At 29.8% G+C, this 18,680-nt stretch overlaps 1 protein-coding gene across 2 annotated transcripts; it reads left to right on the forward strand.

The window, feature by feature from the left end:
- Positions 1-9,701: 9,701 nt before the first annotated feature.
- Positions 9,702-15,690, forward strand: LOC127240680 (filament-like plant protein 7). Of its 2 annotated transcripts, none has more exons than XM_051259482.1 (7): positions 9,702-9,830; positions 10,163-10,361; positions 12,012-12,156; positions 12,297-13,472; positions 13,548-14,712; positions 14,787-14,844; positions 14,941-15,690. In XM_051259482.1, the coding sequence occupies exons 2-7, from the start codon at positions 10,260-10,262 to the stop codon at positions 15,421-15,423; spliced, it is 3,129 nt and encodes a 1,042-aa protein (XP_051115439.1). In that variant the 5' UTR covers positions 9,702-9,830; positions 10,163-10,259; the 3' UTR covers positions 15,424-15,690. The 2 variants fall into 2 exon arrangements, with proteins under 2 accessions (XP_051115439.1, XP_051115438.1); XM_051259481.1 differs by having other exon boundaries at positions 9,731-9,834.
- Positions 15,691-18,680: the final 2,990 nt, after the last annotated feature.

Consider the following 18,680-nt stretch of genomic DNA (forward strand, 5'->3'; position numbering starts at 1 on the left):
TGCATCAGTTATATATAGGGTACATATGATATCTATTATGATTAATTAAGATATTTAGAGGGATGACAATGTATTGCATTGCTCCCTTTTGCTGTCTATGGGTAAGCAGCTATTGTTTTATGCCGTTGGAAAATGTATTGTTTTAATTTTAGAATAAAAATATTTTATCATAATTATATTTATTCGGTTTTATGGAGTTTTCTGATTCAAATATGGTCCAATTTGTATAGGTTTATTTTAATTTTAGAATAAACATATTTTATCATAATTATATTTATTCAGAATAGATTTTATGGAGTTTTCTGATTTAAATATGGTCCAATTTGTATAGTTTTGTTTTAATTTTAGAATAAAAATATTTAATATTAATTATATTTATTCTGAATAAGTTTTATGGAGTTCTCTGATTCAAATATGGTCCAATTTGTATAGCTTTAGGTATAGCTTGGTTTTTCAAGCGTATTGGGTTAGCTACTGTCCAAGTTGTATACGTTTATATATAACTCGGTTTTTCAAGTTTATTGGGTTGGCCCAACCTAAAATTTATTTGGATTTAATTTTAAAGCCCATTTTTCGAGTTTTTTAGATCGTATTTATTTTTTTCGGTTATAATTAAGGATAAATTGAATTTATTATATAAATTTGTTTCACTCTTAAATGAGCATCAACTATTATTCTTGTTAAAGATTATAGATTGAGCTATCTATCATATCTTCAAGGACTGTGTTCATAGCGCACTAAATAATGTAAAAAATTGAACTATTATTCCAAGACAAAGTTAGAATAAAGATAATTTCTTAAAACACACTAACAAAAAGTTTCAAGTTATTTTTCTGTTCGAATATGAGTTTCTTTTTTTTCTTTTTCTATCAACAATCTTAATTACTCTCATTTTATTGACGGTGTTTTTCTTTTTTTTGTGGAAAAAAAAAAATTTCAAAACAAGAAAAATCACTATATGCACCGTTGGAAAGAAAAGAATAAAAGAAAAATACCAAATTTTAATATTTTTACAATTGCTCGAAAAAAAAGTAATGCAATAATCATAATAAATAAAAATTACAAATTTCAATCAAAAGTAGTTACTACAGTTTCTACGGTAGGTGAGTGCAACGGCGGTTCGAGGGATGAGCCGGAGGGGCTTTGGCCGTGGCGGTTCGTGGCAGCTAACGAAGCCATAGAAACACACATTGTAAGAAAATTGTTAGATCTGGCCTGGTGACTCCAGCCCGTCTCCCGGTTCAAAGCCAAAGTCCGAGCCACCCGGTCCAATCCGCAACCAATTCGTTCTTGATATTGTAGTTGTATTGCAATATTTATGTTGTTTATTCCTATATAATATCATATATTATGTAATAATTTTAAAAAAAATAAGTCTTGAAACTCAAATCAACCGAATCAATGCCTTCAATTAATACATTTTAAGAGGTGGCCTTAATGTATCATTTCTTCTTTGCAAATCTAGATTATTCAATAATTATGTACAAGTTTTTCTTTTAGTATAAAACTCCCTAAAAACTTATATAATGTATATTATGTAGAAAACTTTAGAAACATTAGGCAGGAAGATTCCATAGATATTTATAAATATAAGTCATTGTGGGTACCATCAAAACACACACACACACAAAGAAGGTTAGAATTTGTTTGTTTTGTTTAAGAAAAAAAAAAGGAAAAAAGCTATAATGTATAATCAATTTAACTTATGAGAAAGAAAAAATAATGTGTAAATTATTTTCTAATATTGTATATATCTCTTTGAAAAAATGCTAATTATTGTTATTTTTTTCCTTAATATTAGCTCTAAAGATGATATTCGAACATATAAAAGTACTACAAAATAATTTGCAATTTGTAATAGAATTATGCAAAGTGTCGCATTCCATTTCTATATAAAAAGTTGCAATTTAGTGATAGAAATTTGTAAAAAAATATATTCTGTCACAATTTAGTATAAAGCAACAATTTTTTTTTTTTTTTTTTCAATTTGCTTCTATTTTGGATGTTTTAATCTTTTGATTATGTTAAATAGTTATATATTTTTCATGTTTTATACAACTTATATTCAATTTTATTGTTTATAACTTTTGTGGTATTTTTTTCAAATTTATGTTATTTTATTTTATATCTGAATGCACAGATAATGCACATGGTATGTATAAAATGTGTCTGTAATGTATTAACAAACCTTAGTAAATGAATTATTTTTAATATCTTGTTCTTATTATAGTTGATATTATTGTTTATTCAGTTTTATTGGAAATGCAAGGATAAGAAAAGCTTGACCTATAAGTAAGATGAAATTTTGATTACTACCATTGTATTAATCTTTATATATGCTATATTACAGTTAATTTTCTTGTTTATCAATTTACCTATGGTGGACCCTATCGTTGATGGTTCTTATTTATACGCCAAACTTAACGGATTTTTTTTTTTTATTATTATTATATTTTTTTCGTCTCAACCGTGGATTTAAAGTTTAAATAAATTAGGATTTGCAGTTAAGTCCGTGTAATTCAAATGATGTGTTTCTCAAAATAGTATCACAGGATAAAAAAAAAATTACATTTATAAGTTAGGATAATTAGTTAAAATTGTCCTTCCTCGACATCATCCTTCAGTTGTGATGATTGTACTCCGGGCACATTCATCCTTAAAACACGATTAGCCAGGTGAGTTGAGGACAAAGCTTAGGAACGGATATGTCTGTGGAAACTCACGCAGCAACGCGTTATAAATATAAAAAAACAGCAACGAGCCATATACTATTTTAATTTGACAATTATGGAGAAATTATGATGATGAGAGCACCATCCATTCACAGGTGTGATCCCGATTCAGATGGTGGTAGTGCTTCGGTATCGTGATGTTTTACCTTTACTGATTTGTTAATTACGACTTTACTTACTTTTGTATGATATTTGCTAATTTTTATATTTGTTTAATATTTGATAATAACAGTGTTGATACTAAATATATTTTATTTATATTATAATATAAGACGTTAATAAACTCATTTAGATTTGAATAAATTTTATCTATACAAGTTTTTGGAAAAAAAATAAAACCAAAATAATTGATTATGAATTTTGCGACGGAATTAGTAACAAAATTATTCTCTTATAATATTATCTAAATGTTGTGACGGAATTAGCAATAGATGTATTCTCTTGTAATATGTTTTAAAGTTGCGACTGAATTAGTAAGAGATTCTTTCTAACACAATGTCATATAATGTTGCGACCGAATTGACAAAAAGAATAATAACATTGAAATGTTAGGACAAAATTTTCATTGATGCTTCTATTGCAATTTTATGCAATGTAACTCAATTTAGTTGTTTGAGAAATACAATCAATTATTTGCATCAATTTTCATTTGGATATAAAGTCCATTACAAAATGAATTTGTGATGAAAAATATCTAATTGCAACAGAATAATTTCATCGTTAACTTATGATTTTATTTTTTAGTGAAGTGATGGGTAAAACAAATGCTTTGTTTCAAAAGAGTAGCGGCAATAATACATGACTAAATTTTTTTTGTGTGTATATATATAAATATTTTGGTTATTGGTCAATATTTTCTTTAAATGTATGCATTTAGAAATTCACTGTGTGCGATGTTGCGAGGGTGTTGTGTAATATAAAATATATTTGATATTTATTATTGTGATTATATTAAAAATATATAATGTATTATCTAATTTTTAGAATACATATAGTTATGTAGAAAGTTTCACTAAAACTAGTTCATTTATTGTGTGAGAAAAAAACAAGTGTAACTACCAATAATGGTGTATGTTTAATGTAAAAAAAAAGTGAAAATGAAAAAAAAAGTGAAAATGAAAAAAAAAAAGTGAAATATATTGTGAGTTATATATTGAATTTTGTAGAACGAGATAAAAAAATTTAACAAATGTATGTAATTTTATCCTTGTTTTTTTCTAAAAAAAAAAAAATAAATTTAAGTAAACATAATATGTTGTTATAACTCAAACTATTATCGGTTAAGTAGACATTAAGCTAAATTGCATTACGGTTTCTTTCAAAGTTTAAAAGATAATATTAGTAGACAACAAGTGTGAACAAATCTATAACCTATACTTGTATTTTTTTCAGAGTATATATGAACAAGTGATTTTTTATACTAAGAATTTTGAGTAAAATAATTAAAGGGATGCAATAGAATAAATCAACCGTCGTTGTATTTGGAACTGTGTTTGAAATTTTTGTTTTTTTTTTCTTTTTCCCGTAATATCGATAACTATGAACTCCGTTGCACATGCACATATATATGCCTATGTATTTTATTGTGTTTTTGTGTTTTTTTAAATTTTATATTCTACTCTCACCACAAGATGTATGTGTTTATTTATTTTATACTTTCAGTTATATTTATTTTATGAAAATTATCGATAGCATACTCGTATTTTATAACTTTATGTATATACCTGCAGTGTGTCCACTCTAAGAGACTCTGTAGAGCAAAGTTTAGAGAATTATTAGAAATTTTGAACTTAATAGAAATTTAATAACTCATTCATTTTTAATCAACATGTAGTCTTTCAGTTTTAAGAAAAATTTAATTTATGGTCACTTGCAAATGGTGGTTTTAGAAATTGTTGCGGATTTGGTGCTTATTGGGTCAACTTATTTGACCCAATCAATATATATAATAAAAGAACATAATATTCATTATATATGCTGATTTGTGTGTTGAATATTGTCTCACATAAGAAAAAATGTGAGAATTCTCTATTACTTGTAAATGTGAAAGACTACTCCATGTAATACCAATTGATTTGAAATTGGAATTTCGAAACCCTTCTTAACATGGTTTCAAAACCCTAATATAATATCCCCACACTCTTAATCTAATAAAATGTGCACAAGCATATATATAACTCTAGACAATTCAAAACCCTCATTTAAATCCAAACACTTTAAAATCTTACAATAGTTTCACCGATGAGTACAAAAAGAGGCTGCTTCAAGTCTAATAAAACATCAAACATTCAAAAAATTTTCTAGAATAACATATATATATTCATAGAGTTGAAGATCATCAACATAAAACCGATTATCAAACAATCTCGGGTGCTGGATTGCAATATGGTATGTGCAAGCACACAAGTTTTGTGATACACTTTAGCAAATCCTATACCAATGACAAGCCCGACTGCAACTCTTTTTTTACCCGGTTTGATTGTCCGGTTCACAATGCTCCAAAAAACACGACAAAGGCCCTCTGCAAGCAAAGACCATCAGGTGGTTCAATCATAACAAAAATAGCTCCGATGGCAGACAATGGACACACAAATCAAACTGATGGTCTTTGCTTAGAGAAGCCTTATTTTGGATGATAATAGAAATTAAAGAAATACAAAATGTGAAACAATAAATACGAATAAATATGAAATGTGGAACAATAAACAAAGATTGAGGATTCATAATTGGATAAAAATAAGCACGAGTAAGTTGAAGCTAACAAATGGAATCTTCCTATTATAAAAGTTCTAAATTCAGACTAAAATACCTTTACTTTTGTAGCAATTGATGAAGTCACAAAATTTTGATCATTAATTCTTTCCTCTCAAAGAATACGGATTTTGAGTCTGGATTCTTAAACAAAAATGAAATAAATATAATTAGTTTTCCTAAATACTTCTAATTAGTTTGACATATTATCTAGTTATGAATTTGAAACAATTTACATCAAACTCGTATGGTGTCTAAACATATAGTAACAATATTTTTTGTGAACATTGGCTACAGAATAAAAGAAAAAATCGTTTATTAATTATTTTGATACCAAATATATACTGATGCCAAATAAAATTGATACAACATATTATGAAATCATCTCTTATCTCAATGAAATAAGTTTTTTTTTTTTTTTTTTTTTTTTTTTTTTTAAGTTTATCTCGATTAACAAATTTTTTGCTTTGGTTTGCATTATCATCATGTTTCTTCTCGTATCTGTCTGCAGACGGCTAGTACAATGCTAATTTTCTCATATCCCATTGTTCAATTGTTCATATAGCACATATCAATTTTCTATTTTTTTTTTTTACTTTTGATTAGTCATTTCTAAATTCTTAATCTATACTTTAAGATTTCTTGAATTATTGTTATATGGGGAATTAACAACATATAGCATAATATATAATATATAAGAGTACCATACATAGTTTTATAAAATATTCAATATATTTCTACAGAGTAAAATCATCACGGTGCACTGTAATCGAAACGCTATTTGCAACTTCTCTTTTCTTAATTACTTTTCCAACACAATTCAACTTGTCTGAATTATGGGGGTTTGCATCATAGTTGCCAACAACTAGCCTCTGTGGGTAGTTGTGTTAGGGAAGGCGACTTAATTTCAGAAGTGTGTCTTTGAACATATATATATATGTTTTGTTGTGAACTTAGTGTTGATTCGATTAGATCGATGCTCGGCTAGCTTTTTGCCACAAAAAATATCGGTTGGAATTGGCAAAGGAGTGTTCGGGAAGACGAACCCCACATGGTAAGACCTTAATCCTTATGATGAAACTACCATTGCGACTCAATTTAATTTTGAGGGTAAATTAAGATTAAAATTATTCGCAAAAAAAATAAGGGTATAAGTCATTTGTTTTTTGTTTAAGTTAATTAATTTTATTATATTATTCTCATCATAATGATTTTTTTAGAAAAAATTTGAGAAAAATTAATGTTCACTTTCAATTCAATTTCCAGTTAAAAATAATTAGTTTACATTCTATATTTCATCTATTTGATAATTGATTATTGCTAGATGATGTGAGTGTTGGAATTGATTTATTGATGTTTGGATATTTTAAAATGTTTGAAATGATGGTCTTCATGTTAGTTCAATTAATTAATTAATCATATTTAAATTTTGATTATTTTTGCATTATCTTATATAATTAAACTAACTTTAAATTGTGGCCCACTTTTCTCCCATTAAGTCTATCACATTCAAAATATACGTGAGAAGTGACAGAAAAATCGTGATGGACGGTTTCTCTTTTTTTATAAATACTCTCACATACGGGTTACTAAACCTACTCTTAGAAAATCAGAATACACAATCTCTATAGAGCCAGGGTTTGACAACATCATCTTAGGTTCCAGAATCTGGCAACATGGTTCCAGAATCTGGCAACATGGGTTCCAAAGTTTGGCAACATCCTCCCAAGGTTCCAGCAACACCATCTTCCCACGATTCCAATTTACCGTTTGCTTGAAGAAGAAAGTATTGACAACAAATTTAATTTTTAGCAATTGAAGATTTGTTTAAATTCCGCTTCCGCTAACATATTTGATTATATGTTTGTTTTCTAACACTTCATTAATATTATATAATATACATATATTTTTATTGCAATGATTGATTTGTGTTTATTTGAGATGATTTGTGTTTATTATTCTGTCAAATATTTTATTTTTAATTATTTATTAATGTTAAAAAAATATAATAATTTGATTTAATTTAAAGTGTTCATAAATTAATGAATTAAGTTAAACAAGGTGAATTCGAGCTCAAATAAATTTTATTTTAATTAAACGAGGTCGAGTTGCTAAAGTACATAATGAACCGAGCTTGAACACAATTTTTAGCTTGCTGTTGAGCTCAAACAAATAAAATTCAACTTAGTTCGACTCGTTTATATTTCTATAGCTGCAACGATATTTCTATCGCCAAATGTGCGCTCCACCGAATGCTATGAACTCCAACTTCCTATCATCAATGAGCCTTCTTTAAGAGAATTAACATTATAGTTCTTATGCACTTCTCATCGAACTTTTATTATTCGTCAAAATGCACTTCTCAAAAATAAAACATTTAATTTTTATTTTCTATATTATACTTAAAAATAAATTTTACATTCAAAACATCAAATCAATAAATATTTATATTACATCAATTATTTCAACTTAAAATATTAATATTCCAATCCCAACAAAAAAATTCAAAACTCCAAACAAACACAATGAGAATTTATTATTTTATATATGCTTTAGGGAATGAATTGCTTTATCTAGTAAATATTATTGCAATGAATTACCAATTTGGTAAAATTGGAAATTGTTATTAACGGTAAATATATTAGATATAAGCTACCCTCAATTCCTTATATTATTTCTTATTGTACGTATTAGTTTAAAGAGAAAAAAATCGTTTTATGTTTAATTTTAATTTTTTATATTATTATTATTATTATGTACACCAACAATTTTTCTACATTTAATATATATTTTTAATTCTATATATAATCTTATCAGTAAGAGATGACTTGGTGGTGTAGGTACTGGATTATTATTCATAAAATTATTTTTTTACTTATTTGTCAAGCATAATTTGCAGGATATTAGATTCGATTCAAAATTTACTCAGTGTGCACTTTCGAGCAGCGACTACGAATTTTACGTCATTAAAAAAAAAAAAAAAAAAAAAAAATTATGTGTTGGGTTGTTTATTCATGTGTGGTTAGGGGAGGGGACACATGAATCCCGCTTTTTCATTCATCTAAAAGTAAATAAAAAGTTGATATTGACGCTACTGCCAAAAGCTTTTAGTTTGTTGCGCCAATAATTGATCTGATGCAGCTCCAGGGAGTACGACTCCCCAACCGATCCTCACCATTCATCCCTCACAAATGAGCGGCTTAGATTATCATTTCACTATCCTCCACTTTCGTTGGTTTTTAACGAATTTACAACTGCTCTTTCACTTACAATTTTACCCTTTATTATAGACTGCGTTTGTTCAGCGTTTTTATTTGTAGGGCTATGCAAATTATAAATTCTAAATAAATATTGGCTCCGTTTATACATGCTATTTATTTATTTATTTTTTTTAAAAAGTATTACATTATATATATATTTTTTTATAAAATACTATTTTTATTGAAATAGAAAAAGATATTTAAGACAGATAAAAATAATAAAAAATGTATTTGAATTGAGACAAACGAAGTACTGCCTCAATCCCTCTCCAAATGGGCAATTTGAAATTTTATGATAGATTAAAAAATAATACTCTCTCTGTTCCACGTACCATGTCGATATTGCCACTTTTATTTTTTGGAAAATGATTACACACTTTTAATATCATTTTAAACTTTTAATTTTTTTAAAAAAATTTTAATTAAACTAAGTTATCTTAATCTTAATTTATAATTATTTATACGATAGAATAATTATTTTACATAATACATTCTTAATTATCTACTAATTACATCATCCTAAAATGTAGTAATATTTTATTCGTTAGTGAAAAGTAATTGTATTTTGATATTTTTGCATTTTAATTTTATATAAAAAGTTATTGTACGTGTAATGGTATATTTATAATTTAAGTAAAAATTAAAAATATTTTAGTATTATTTTTATTAGAAAATGAATACTTTAGAGTGGAATAAACAAAATAGTTAAAAAAAAAATATTTGAGCTGGGATTGGAAGGAATATTATTTTTCTATAAAATAATGAAACAGTAGAAATTCTAAAAACAATTTCAAACAAACACAACCTAAGACCCGCATAGGCATAGGCAGTTTCAAGCTCAAGTACAGTCACGTTCAATCAAAACGGCCCGGGCCGACCCGACCCGGACAACAATTGGATCCCGCTCCCCACTTTACTCTCTCACAGTCTCACTGATCCCGAGACGGAATTGCATATAAAGTCACACTACACAGATTTCACCGTTCCAACGACTGTAATGTATTTGGAAGAGGGAGTACTTGCACTTTGAACTCTGCTCTTCTCCGACCAGTTCTCCGCTTGTTGCGCTCTCTGAGCTCTCAATGAGGTAGGTAATCGAGCTCCATTTCTTCCTTGTATTTTTCAATTATATATTATTGCTTGAGAATCGAGGTAGAAAGGACAATGTAGGCAGCGATTATATTATTTCCGGTTTGTAGTTTCAGATTGCTGAGCTCGTTGTTTGTTCATTTGTATATTTTTAATGTTATTGCATCTAGGAGATCTATTGGCTTGTGAGATTTGTTGACTAGCACGAGTAAAATATCCAGTTTTATGTATGTATGTGAATTGTTTATCATTTCTCTCATTCTAGTCTGGTTGAACGTGAATCTGTGGTTGTTCTGAGATTTCTTTGTTATTTTTTTGTATGTACTGAAGAATGTAGCTGGTATAGATCGACGTTTGATTTTTAAGGCGAAGGCTTGTGAAATCTGATCCAGAGAGGTTGGAATTCTGGAATATATCTCAAAACAGAATGGATCAGAAGTCATGGATTTGGAAAAAGAGATCTACTGAGAAGACCTTAGTAGCTGACAAAGGAAACTATTCGTTTACCAAAAATGAAGAAGTTACTGAGGTTTGGCTAACAGTGGATCTTTTTTTTTCTCTGTCTTTCTTTATTTTATTTTAACTGCCTTATCGTGTCACTTGGGGCTATGGGCCTAAAACTGGTATAATAACTTTTTTTAAATAATGAATTCTGCCTCAGCAATGAATGTGCCATGACTGCTCTGCTCTGTTTTGGCTATTGTTGAGTCACTATGTTAACCATCATGGGCGGAATGCTTTTATTTCAGTCAAGGGGAATGCAGATTTCCCCCAAATGAATGAAAGTCCAGTTGCTTTAATTCCCCTTATCAATCTTCCTTTCCTCCATGTTGAGGAAATTAAATAGTAAATACCAAGGGACCACTGCTATTAATTGACGATAGAGATGTATATTTTGGGTATTCGATTGCGTAAGGAACTAAAATATCATGTGGTAAATCTTGAGGAATTCTTTGTTATTCCGGTGGGCCGTGGTAGCCTTGCTGCTGAGGCACTTCTTCTTGGCAGTTAAAAGCTTTAATATTTTGAGCTTGATCCTGATCATTATGCTGCCAATTACATTTTTCCTTTCTGCTATTGATCAAGAAGTAATTGTCTGTTTCATCGTAGCATTTATTAGTCACTGCTTCATAATGGCATTGGTTAGCGAGCAGTGATGTTGTGAAGATTTATACATTTTGAGGCACTTTTATTTTAGAATTTGGTGATGATTTAAGGCATAGATTCTTTAGAGTTTTCTTGCCTCATTTGGGCACCAGGTGTAAGGGGACCATTTTAAATGCTTCTCTTAAAGCATCTAGCTCCTTCAAGTTGGTGAATTTGGTAACATAGAGATTAATATTGCAGTGTGGGCATATCAGCTTTTGCTGAAAGCAAGATCTATTTGTGATATATATATATATATAATTCAGAATTCCCATTATGATTGCTTTTCATCAATTGATGACATCAATCCTAAATCCTTGGGGTTAGTTAGTTACAGGAGGGTAAGACTGTTAGGACAAGAAAATACAATCATCGAATTTGACCACTAGGTATATTGTTAACAAAATGTCCATTTGTGTGAGGGTTGGACGTGTGACCATGAGGTCATGGGTTCAAACTCCCGATGCCTCAGGTCACCTGCCACACATGGTTTGCCTAGTGTGCACTTTCTTTCGAGTAGTGGCTGCAGGTTCCCACGTCATAAAAACAAAAAGAAAAAACAAAATGTCCAACTGTGGCCAACTCACTCATACCACTATTAGTAAAGTGAATAACTTTATCATATGTACTTGAGCAAAATATCTCTTGCAATTATATTGAATAAAGAATACTATACTTTTTGTCTTGTGAGTAACTTTTTTATTTTTATTTTAGTTCTTTAAATAATTCTATAGGTATAGCCCTTTATAAGCATGTGAATGTCATATAAGATTATTAGAGTGACAATGAATGATGTACAAGACTATCTGCATCTAAAGGACCAAATAGTGAGTGTCACTAAAGTGACTAAAATTATAGTTTTACCTGATCAGTGTTTTTAGCTTCTAATTATTTGCAAAGGTCAGGTACTCATTTCAACTGAAATTATTGTGTTTCTATATTAGTGTAATTTGTTCATTATTGCTGATCACATGCATGTATGCGTGCATGTGCATAACCCGTATCTGCAAAATCTTACTTAATTGGTTTGCAGATTCAGAAACTTCAGAGTGAGAAAGCTGAACTAGAAAGAGAGCTCCAAACACTAGAAGGAAAACTCTCATCGGCCCTCTCTGAGTGTCATGCTAAGGATAGTATTGCAAAGAAGCAGGTGAAAATTGCAGAAGAAGCTATTGCAGGTGACATACAATAGCAATGATATCAAACATATCTTTGTATCAGTTTTCACTGCAAACTCTGATATTCCACCGAAGTTCTCAAATTCTTTCAATTTGACATTTCATTATGATAACATTCTAGTTTCTGTATATGCATGTAGGATGGGAAAAAGCAGAGGCACAAACAAGATCTTTGAAACAAGAACTTGAGAAGGTTTTGCAGCAGAAAGCTTCTTCTGAAGAAAGAATACACCACTTGGATGCAGCGTTGAAGGAATGCATGCAGCAACTACGTTTTGTTCGGGAAGAGCAGGAGAAAAGAGTTCATGGTGCTGTGATCAAGACATCAGAGGCATTTGAGAAAGTGAGGATTGCTTTAGATGACAAGTTAGCCGAGTCGGGAAAAAGGCTTGCCAAATTAAGTGCTGAAAATACACAGCTCATTAAAGCCCTCTCAGGGAAGGACAAGGTGATAGAAGATTTAAGCAATTACAGAACCCGTTTGGAGGTTGATTTTAAAGCCCTTATGTCAAGAGTAGAAGCCACTGAAAAAGAAAACGCTTCTCTGAAATATGAAGTTTGTGTTCTTGAAAAGGAGCTCGACATTCGGAATGAGGAGAGAGAATTCAATCGCCGAACAGCTGAGGTAGCTCAGAAGCAACACCTGGAGAATGTGAGGAAAATTGGAAAGTTGGAATTGGAATGCCAGAGGCTGCGTCTTCTTGTCAGGAACCGGCTGCCTGGCCCTGCCACTTTGGCCAAGATGAAGAGTGAAGTGGAGGTGCTTGGAAAGCATCAAGTAGAAACGAAGAGAATAAAATCAAATCCCTATTCAACCAGTTCTATGGAATCTTGCGTAAAAGTGGTTCATGACCCTCCAACCAAGAGTATCAAAATCCCGGCTCCGAAGACATGCAAACTAGAAGATAAAAACAGGACCCTCAAAGTTGGTCTTAACAAGATATCCAGTGAACCCCAATCTACGTATTTATATTCGTACCCCGGATTATCACAAACTGAAGGGAAGGCTGAAGAATTCCTGAAGGGCCAGAATATTGAAGAACCAGTCAGACATTTACAACACTTGCAGGACCACTCTGTCGTTGCTTCATCTGAAATGTGCAGTGAGGACAAAGCCATCTGTGCTGAGTCCTGGGCTTCTGGTTTGATATCAGAGCTAGAGCATTTTAAAAACGAGAAACAACTGGGAAATTCATCGTACACAAGTATGGGAAATTCTGAGATAAATCTCATGGATGACTTTGCTGAGATGGAAAAGGCTGCAGTAGTCTCTGTCTCTTATCCATCCAGAAGCTCCCATCATTCTTCCGAGATAGGTAACGAAATTTTCAATAATTCAGTTAGATCATCCTATTTGCATTCTTCATCTGTGCCTTGTATGTTGTCTTCAGTTAATGATGGACTATCAGAACCGTCGATCCTGGACCAGGAAATTCCGCCCGAGCATGTAGTAGCCAATAGAATAGCTCCGGGGTGTCTGAGTGACATGGTGAAAATACTTTTAGACCACTCCCAAGTATCGCGGAGAAATCCTCATGAAGTATTAGATGATATGAAACTTGCTTTGGCGCACAATATTGAAGACAAATTTGCATTTTGTGGCAATGGAAATTCTCATCAGGTAGATCCATCCTGCACCGGAAATGGGCTTGCTGCTATTACAATGTCACCAAGCAAGTCGGTAAATTTGGATGCATTGGAAACGAAGAAGAGTGGCCAGAAACTACCTTCAATTGTGAACACATCAATAAACAAAATTATCGAGCTACTCGAAGGATTAAATATAGAATCTCGAGACAATGGAGCCGAAGAATCTTTCTCAGGGAAGGAAGACAGCCCCTTGTCTTACAAGAATTCAGAAAACTCAGCAGGTTACGTTGTTCGAGTGTTTCAGTGGAAAATTGCCGAGCTCTCACCCATTTTGCAGCAACTCATTTCAACTTGCAATAAATTGTTGAACGGAACAGCTGATCTAGAACAGTTTACTCAGCAAGTGGCTTCCAATTTAGAATGGGTAATAAACCACTGCTTTTCCATTCAGGATGTGTCCAGCATGAAGGATGCAATGAGGAGCTATTTCGACTGGGATGAGTCAACGAGTGATGCCGAAGTTGAATGTGGATCTGCACTTCCTTGTCTGAGCAGCTACAACAGGATTTATTCATGCAATGAAGCACTTCACCTTGCTAAAGGCAAATCCTGGAACGATGATCAGGAAAACAATGAATCGTATTTGGTAGATTTAGAAGGGAGGCTTCAATCAGAAATTGCGAAGGGCGAAGGCTTCGAGACTCAACTTCAAGAATATAAAGAAACGGTTGAGAATCTTCGCACAGAGATGGAAACTATGAAGCAAACAAAGGGAGAAAGCGGAAATCTGTCTGAGAAACAAAAAATGATGAAAGAAGACCTCGAGGCCCAGCTTATGGATATCAATAATGAATGGAGAAAGGCATGCCAAACGATTTTATGTTTGGAAGATAAGCTGGAAAATAAGAATAACTTGTGTATGACACTGGAACAAACATGTCGGGAGCTACAGACGAAAATAGAAAGGTAGACTTTCATACTGTTTTCTCATTTCCATGCTCATACCTCCGGATTTTGATTGAAAATTTATGTAATTTCAGCATGACAAACATCGAGGCTCCAGATCACAGAGAGCAATGGGAAACACAGCTCGAAAATGTAAGTTTAAGAATACTCATCTGAAGAAATTAAGTAAAGAAGGGCGAAAAATTGTATGCATGCATCTTGTGATTATTCATCAACATTATCGTGTAGGATTGGGAGATTACTACCGCTTCAGAAAAATTAGCGAAATGCCAAGAAACCATTCTGAATCTTGGGAAGCAGTTGAAAGCACTAGCTTCACCCAGTGATGCGGCTCTTTTTGATAAGGTCTTGTCTAAACCAGACGATTCTGTTGGTACCAGCCCGTCATCGAGTCAGAGAAACACTAGCCAACGATCGTCATTACTGGACAAAATGCTCGCTGAGGACAGCAAAAAAATTACTACTTCTCCTATTTCCAATGCAGATATTAAGAAAACTAACATTTGCACCTCTTCTGCTGTCGCCAATGCAGCAGTCAAGATCTGTGACAAATTCGCGACAACTAATGGAATTAACCGCAAAGGTGAACGCGGAAAGGCGGCTGCTTCCATGGACATTGTCCCTCGCAGGAAAAGACGAGGCTGGAGCATCTTCAGGAGGCTATTCTGGCGACGAAAGAAAGGTAACACTGACAAAACACCATTGTATTAAATTAAGCTGCAATTGATGATGATGATGGTCGATGCATGCTCCTTTGTGTGTCTTAATATCTGTGAATCTATGTGTTCTGCTTTGGTCTATTTAGAGTATATAAAGAGCTAGCATCATCATTCTTTTTTGAGCGTTTTCTGTGAATACAAACTACAACATATGCCCTTAGTTAGCTCTGTCGAATGATGCAAAAATTTTGGGGAATATGACTTTGATGGGCATGGATTAGCTGCTGGTCCATAATGCTGACTTAAACAGATCACGATCAGCATATGCTATACAGGTAATCAATTTATATTTATACATAAATTAGCATATTTATAATACATCATATGTTATACTTCTACTGATCTTTTGATATTAATTATTATATCAAAATATAGTAAAAATTAAGAAAAATTGCAAAAATATTTTTAGTTTCTTATAATACTAATAGAAGAATATTTATAAAAAAAATTATACAAATAGAAATATATTTTTAATGTTAAGTACAATGACACAAGAATAAATGTGACCCTTAGAGGTTAACGGAGGGAGTATTATATTTGAGTATACGTTGTAAATTATGTGTATGACCAGTGGCAGATTTAAGATTTTGAATTTGGTGGGTCGATAAATTATTATAATTAAATTAAAATAAAAATAAATAAATATATCAACAAAAATTTACATCAGAAAAATACGAAATTTGAAATTAACAATCACTTATACATCAAAATAGTTATAAATGTTCACAACGAGATCTTATATTTTGGTATCGGCCGACAATAGCATCTATATTAACTTTCGTAAACACATCTCTTTCTAAAAAAAGTAACAAAAAAATTATTTAATAATTACTCTTCCAAAGTATTTTGTAATTTTTTCTTGATGATAATTATAGTTGAAAATAATCTTTCCAGATTTGCAATTGCTATTTTCCTTATTTTAACAAGTTCCATGGATAGAGCCTTCGTTTAAATTTTTCAAATCTCAAAATATTTCATCATATTAAACATCAATAATAAAATTACCTAATAATGATTCGAAAATTATCAATTTTGCTTCTGATACTTCTGTAAAATATAATTATGCAAGTAGTTGTAATATCTTTTCATTAAAAGAAGAAATTCGATTGGAAAGAAAGAAAAAAATATATATATCAATAATTATTTTAATAGGTCATGACATATATTGATCCAATCAAATTAGCATCATACTGACTTGGTCGGATGAGCACAGCACCGGCGACCGACTTTGATCTCTTCTTTGACACTTTAGTGATGATCTGCATTATGTTATATTGACTTTATGTAATTATAATCAACATAGAAAATAGTACTATATTAAATTTGAGTAGGACATAACAAAAATGGGTACAAAATTTTCATATACCGTATCATCATCACACCTATTTTATATAAATTTCATTATAATTTTGGAAATTATAAATATATCCCATTTTGAAAAGTTTTTGAGAGAATATAATAAATTAGAAGCATACAAACACACTGTTAGCACAATATATATTTCATAGAAAATATCATATTCAAAAGCTATTATATTGGATTGAAAATTTAATGGATGTGTTTGTTTGGGATTTGGATTTTGAGTTGGGATTTGAATAGTAAAAATTTTGAATTTGAATAGTTGTATAATGTGATATAAATAGGTGTTGATGTGATGTTTTGAATGTAAAATTGATTTTTAGCGTAATATAAAAAATAAAAAATAAGTGTTTGATTTGATATTTTTGGAAGAAAAAAATGGGATGAACAGTGGATTTAAAATTCAATCCCCAAACAAACACACAAGTATGCGTCCGACTTTACTAACAAAAATACTAACCAACCAAACAAACACAAAATAAATATTGGATTGATATTTAGGGTATGTTTAGTTATTAACTGATAGTTGTTATCTGATGGTTTAACTAACTGATTATGTTTGTATTAAAGTATTTTGGTAAAACAATAATTTGATATTAGTTATTTATACGTAAAATGATAATTAAGAATATTTTATATTTTATTTTCAAAATATTTAGTTGAGTTTTTTTTGGGAAGATTTTTTTAGAATTTTATTATTAATTTTAAAAATTAGAAAATTTTTATTAAGATATATATTTTTATTATTTTTAAAATATTTTGTAAAGAATTAATGCAAGTTTATCGAAAAATATATATATTTTTTATTAAAAATAGTATAAATATAAAAGAACAATTATCATTAGTATATGTATTTTTATTAGATTAAATTTTAATTAATATATATTTACATTAAATTTATAATTTTAAATAACTATATTCATTTTTAATTAAAATATTATGTGATAAAAATACTATATAAATGAATCAATAGTATTAATATTTTTATTCTAAAAAAAATTATAAATAAGATACTTGACATATAAAAAAATAATTACTTTAAATTTATAAATATGAATTTATAAGTTATTAGTAAAAAATATATTCAAATAATTAATAAATAGTGTAATAAAAAAAAATATATTAATATATGTTGAAATATAAGGAATAAAAATAATTAAAATAAAAAAGCTAATATAAAAATGAGTTTTTTTAGATCCAATAAAGTAATTGAAAACGTTAATTTACTGAACACCATAAATGTATTCTTCCATCTAGCTTTATTGAGCCTAATACACTCAATTTAAAAATCATTTGGGTATAGTTTATTAACGAGTTAAATCAAACAATTTTTCATATTTAACAAATTAAGCTTTCAAATAGAACGAAATGTATAACAATTTTATACGCATATAATTAGGCATATTACAAAAGTATAATCAATAAATGTGCATACATACAATCATCTAAGACTTAATTAAAAATGACAAATTTCACTCTTATCAAAATAACATATCTTGTTTATGGACGCAACATATAAAATTACAAAAAAAAAGTAAGAACACTAACTTAAAAGAATTTGTTTTATTGAAATTTGATATTGATTTAAATTTTATATAAATAGTATTTTGATATAATATTTTATATTTTTTTTATTAAAAATCATAAAAGAATAAATAATATGAATTTTTATTTGAAATTTGTGATTGCCTTATCGATCGATCCAAAGATTTATTTACCCAATATATAAAATTGTGGGTTTTCTTTCTTTTTTTTTTTTTTTTTTTTTTTTTTTTTAATGTTATACAAATGAATTTGCAATGGAGTTAGTTTAAAAGTTTGTTTGACTATAATTTAAAATTGATTTAAAATTAGTTGTTGATTTGATCTTTATTTAATATGATTTTAATA

Source organism: Andrographis paniculata, unplaced genomic scaffold (assembly GCF_009805555.1).
Source record: "Andrographis paniculata isolate CXL003 unplaced genomic scaffold, ASM980555v1 Contig79END, whole genome shotgun sequence".
NCBI classification, from domain to species: Eukaryota; Viridiplantae; Streptophyta; class Magnoliopsida; order Lamiales; family Acanthaceae; genus Andrographis; species Andrographis paniculata.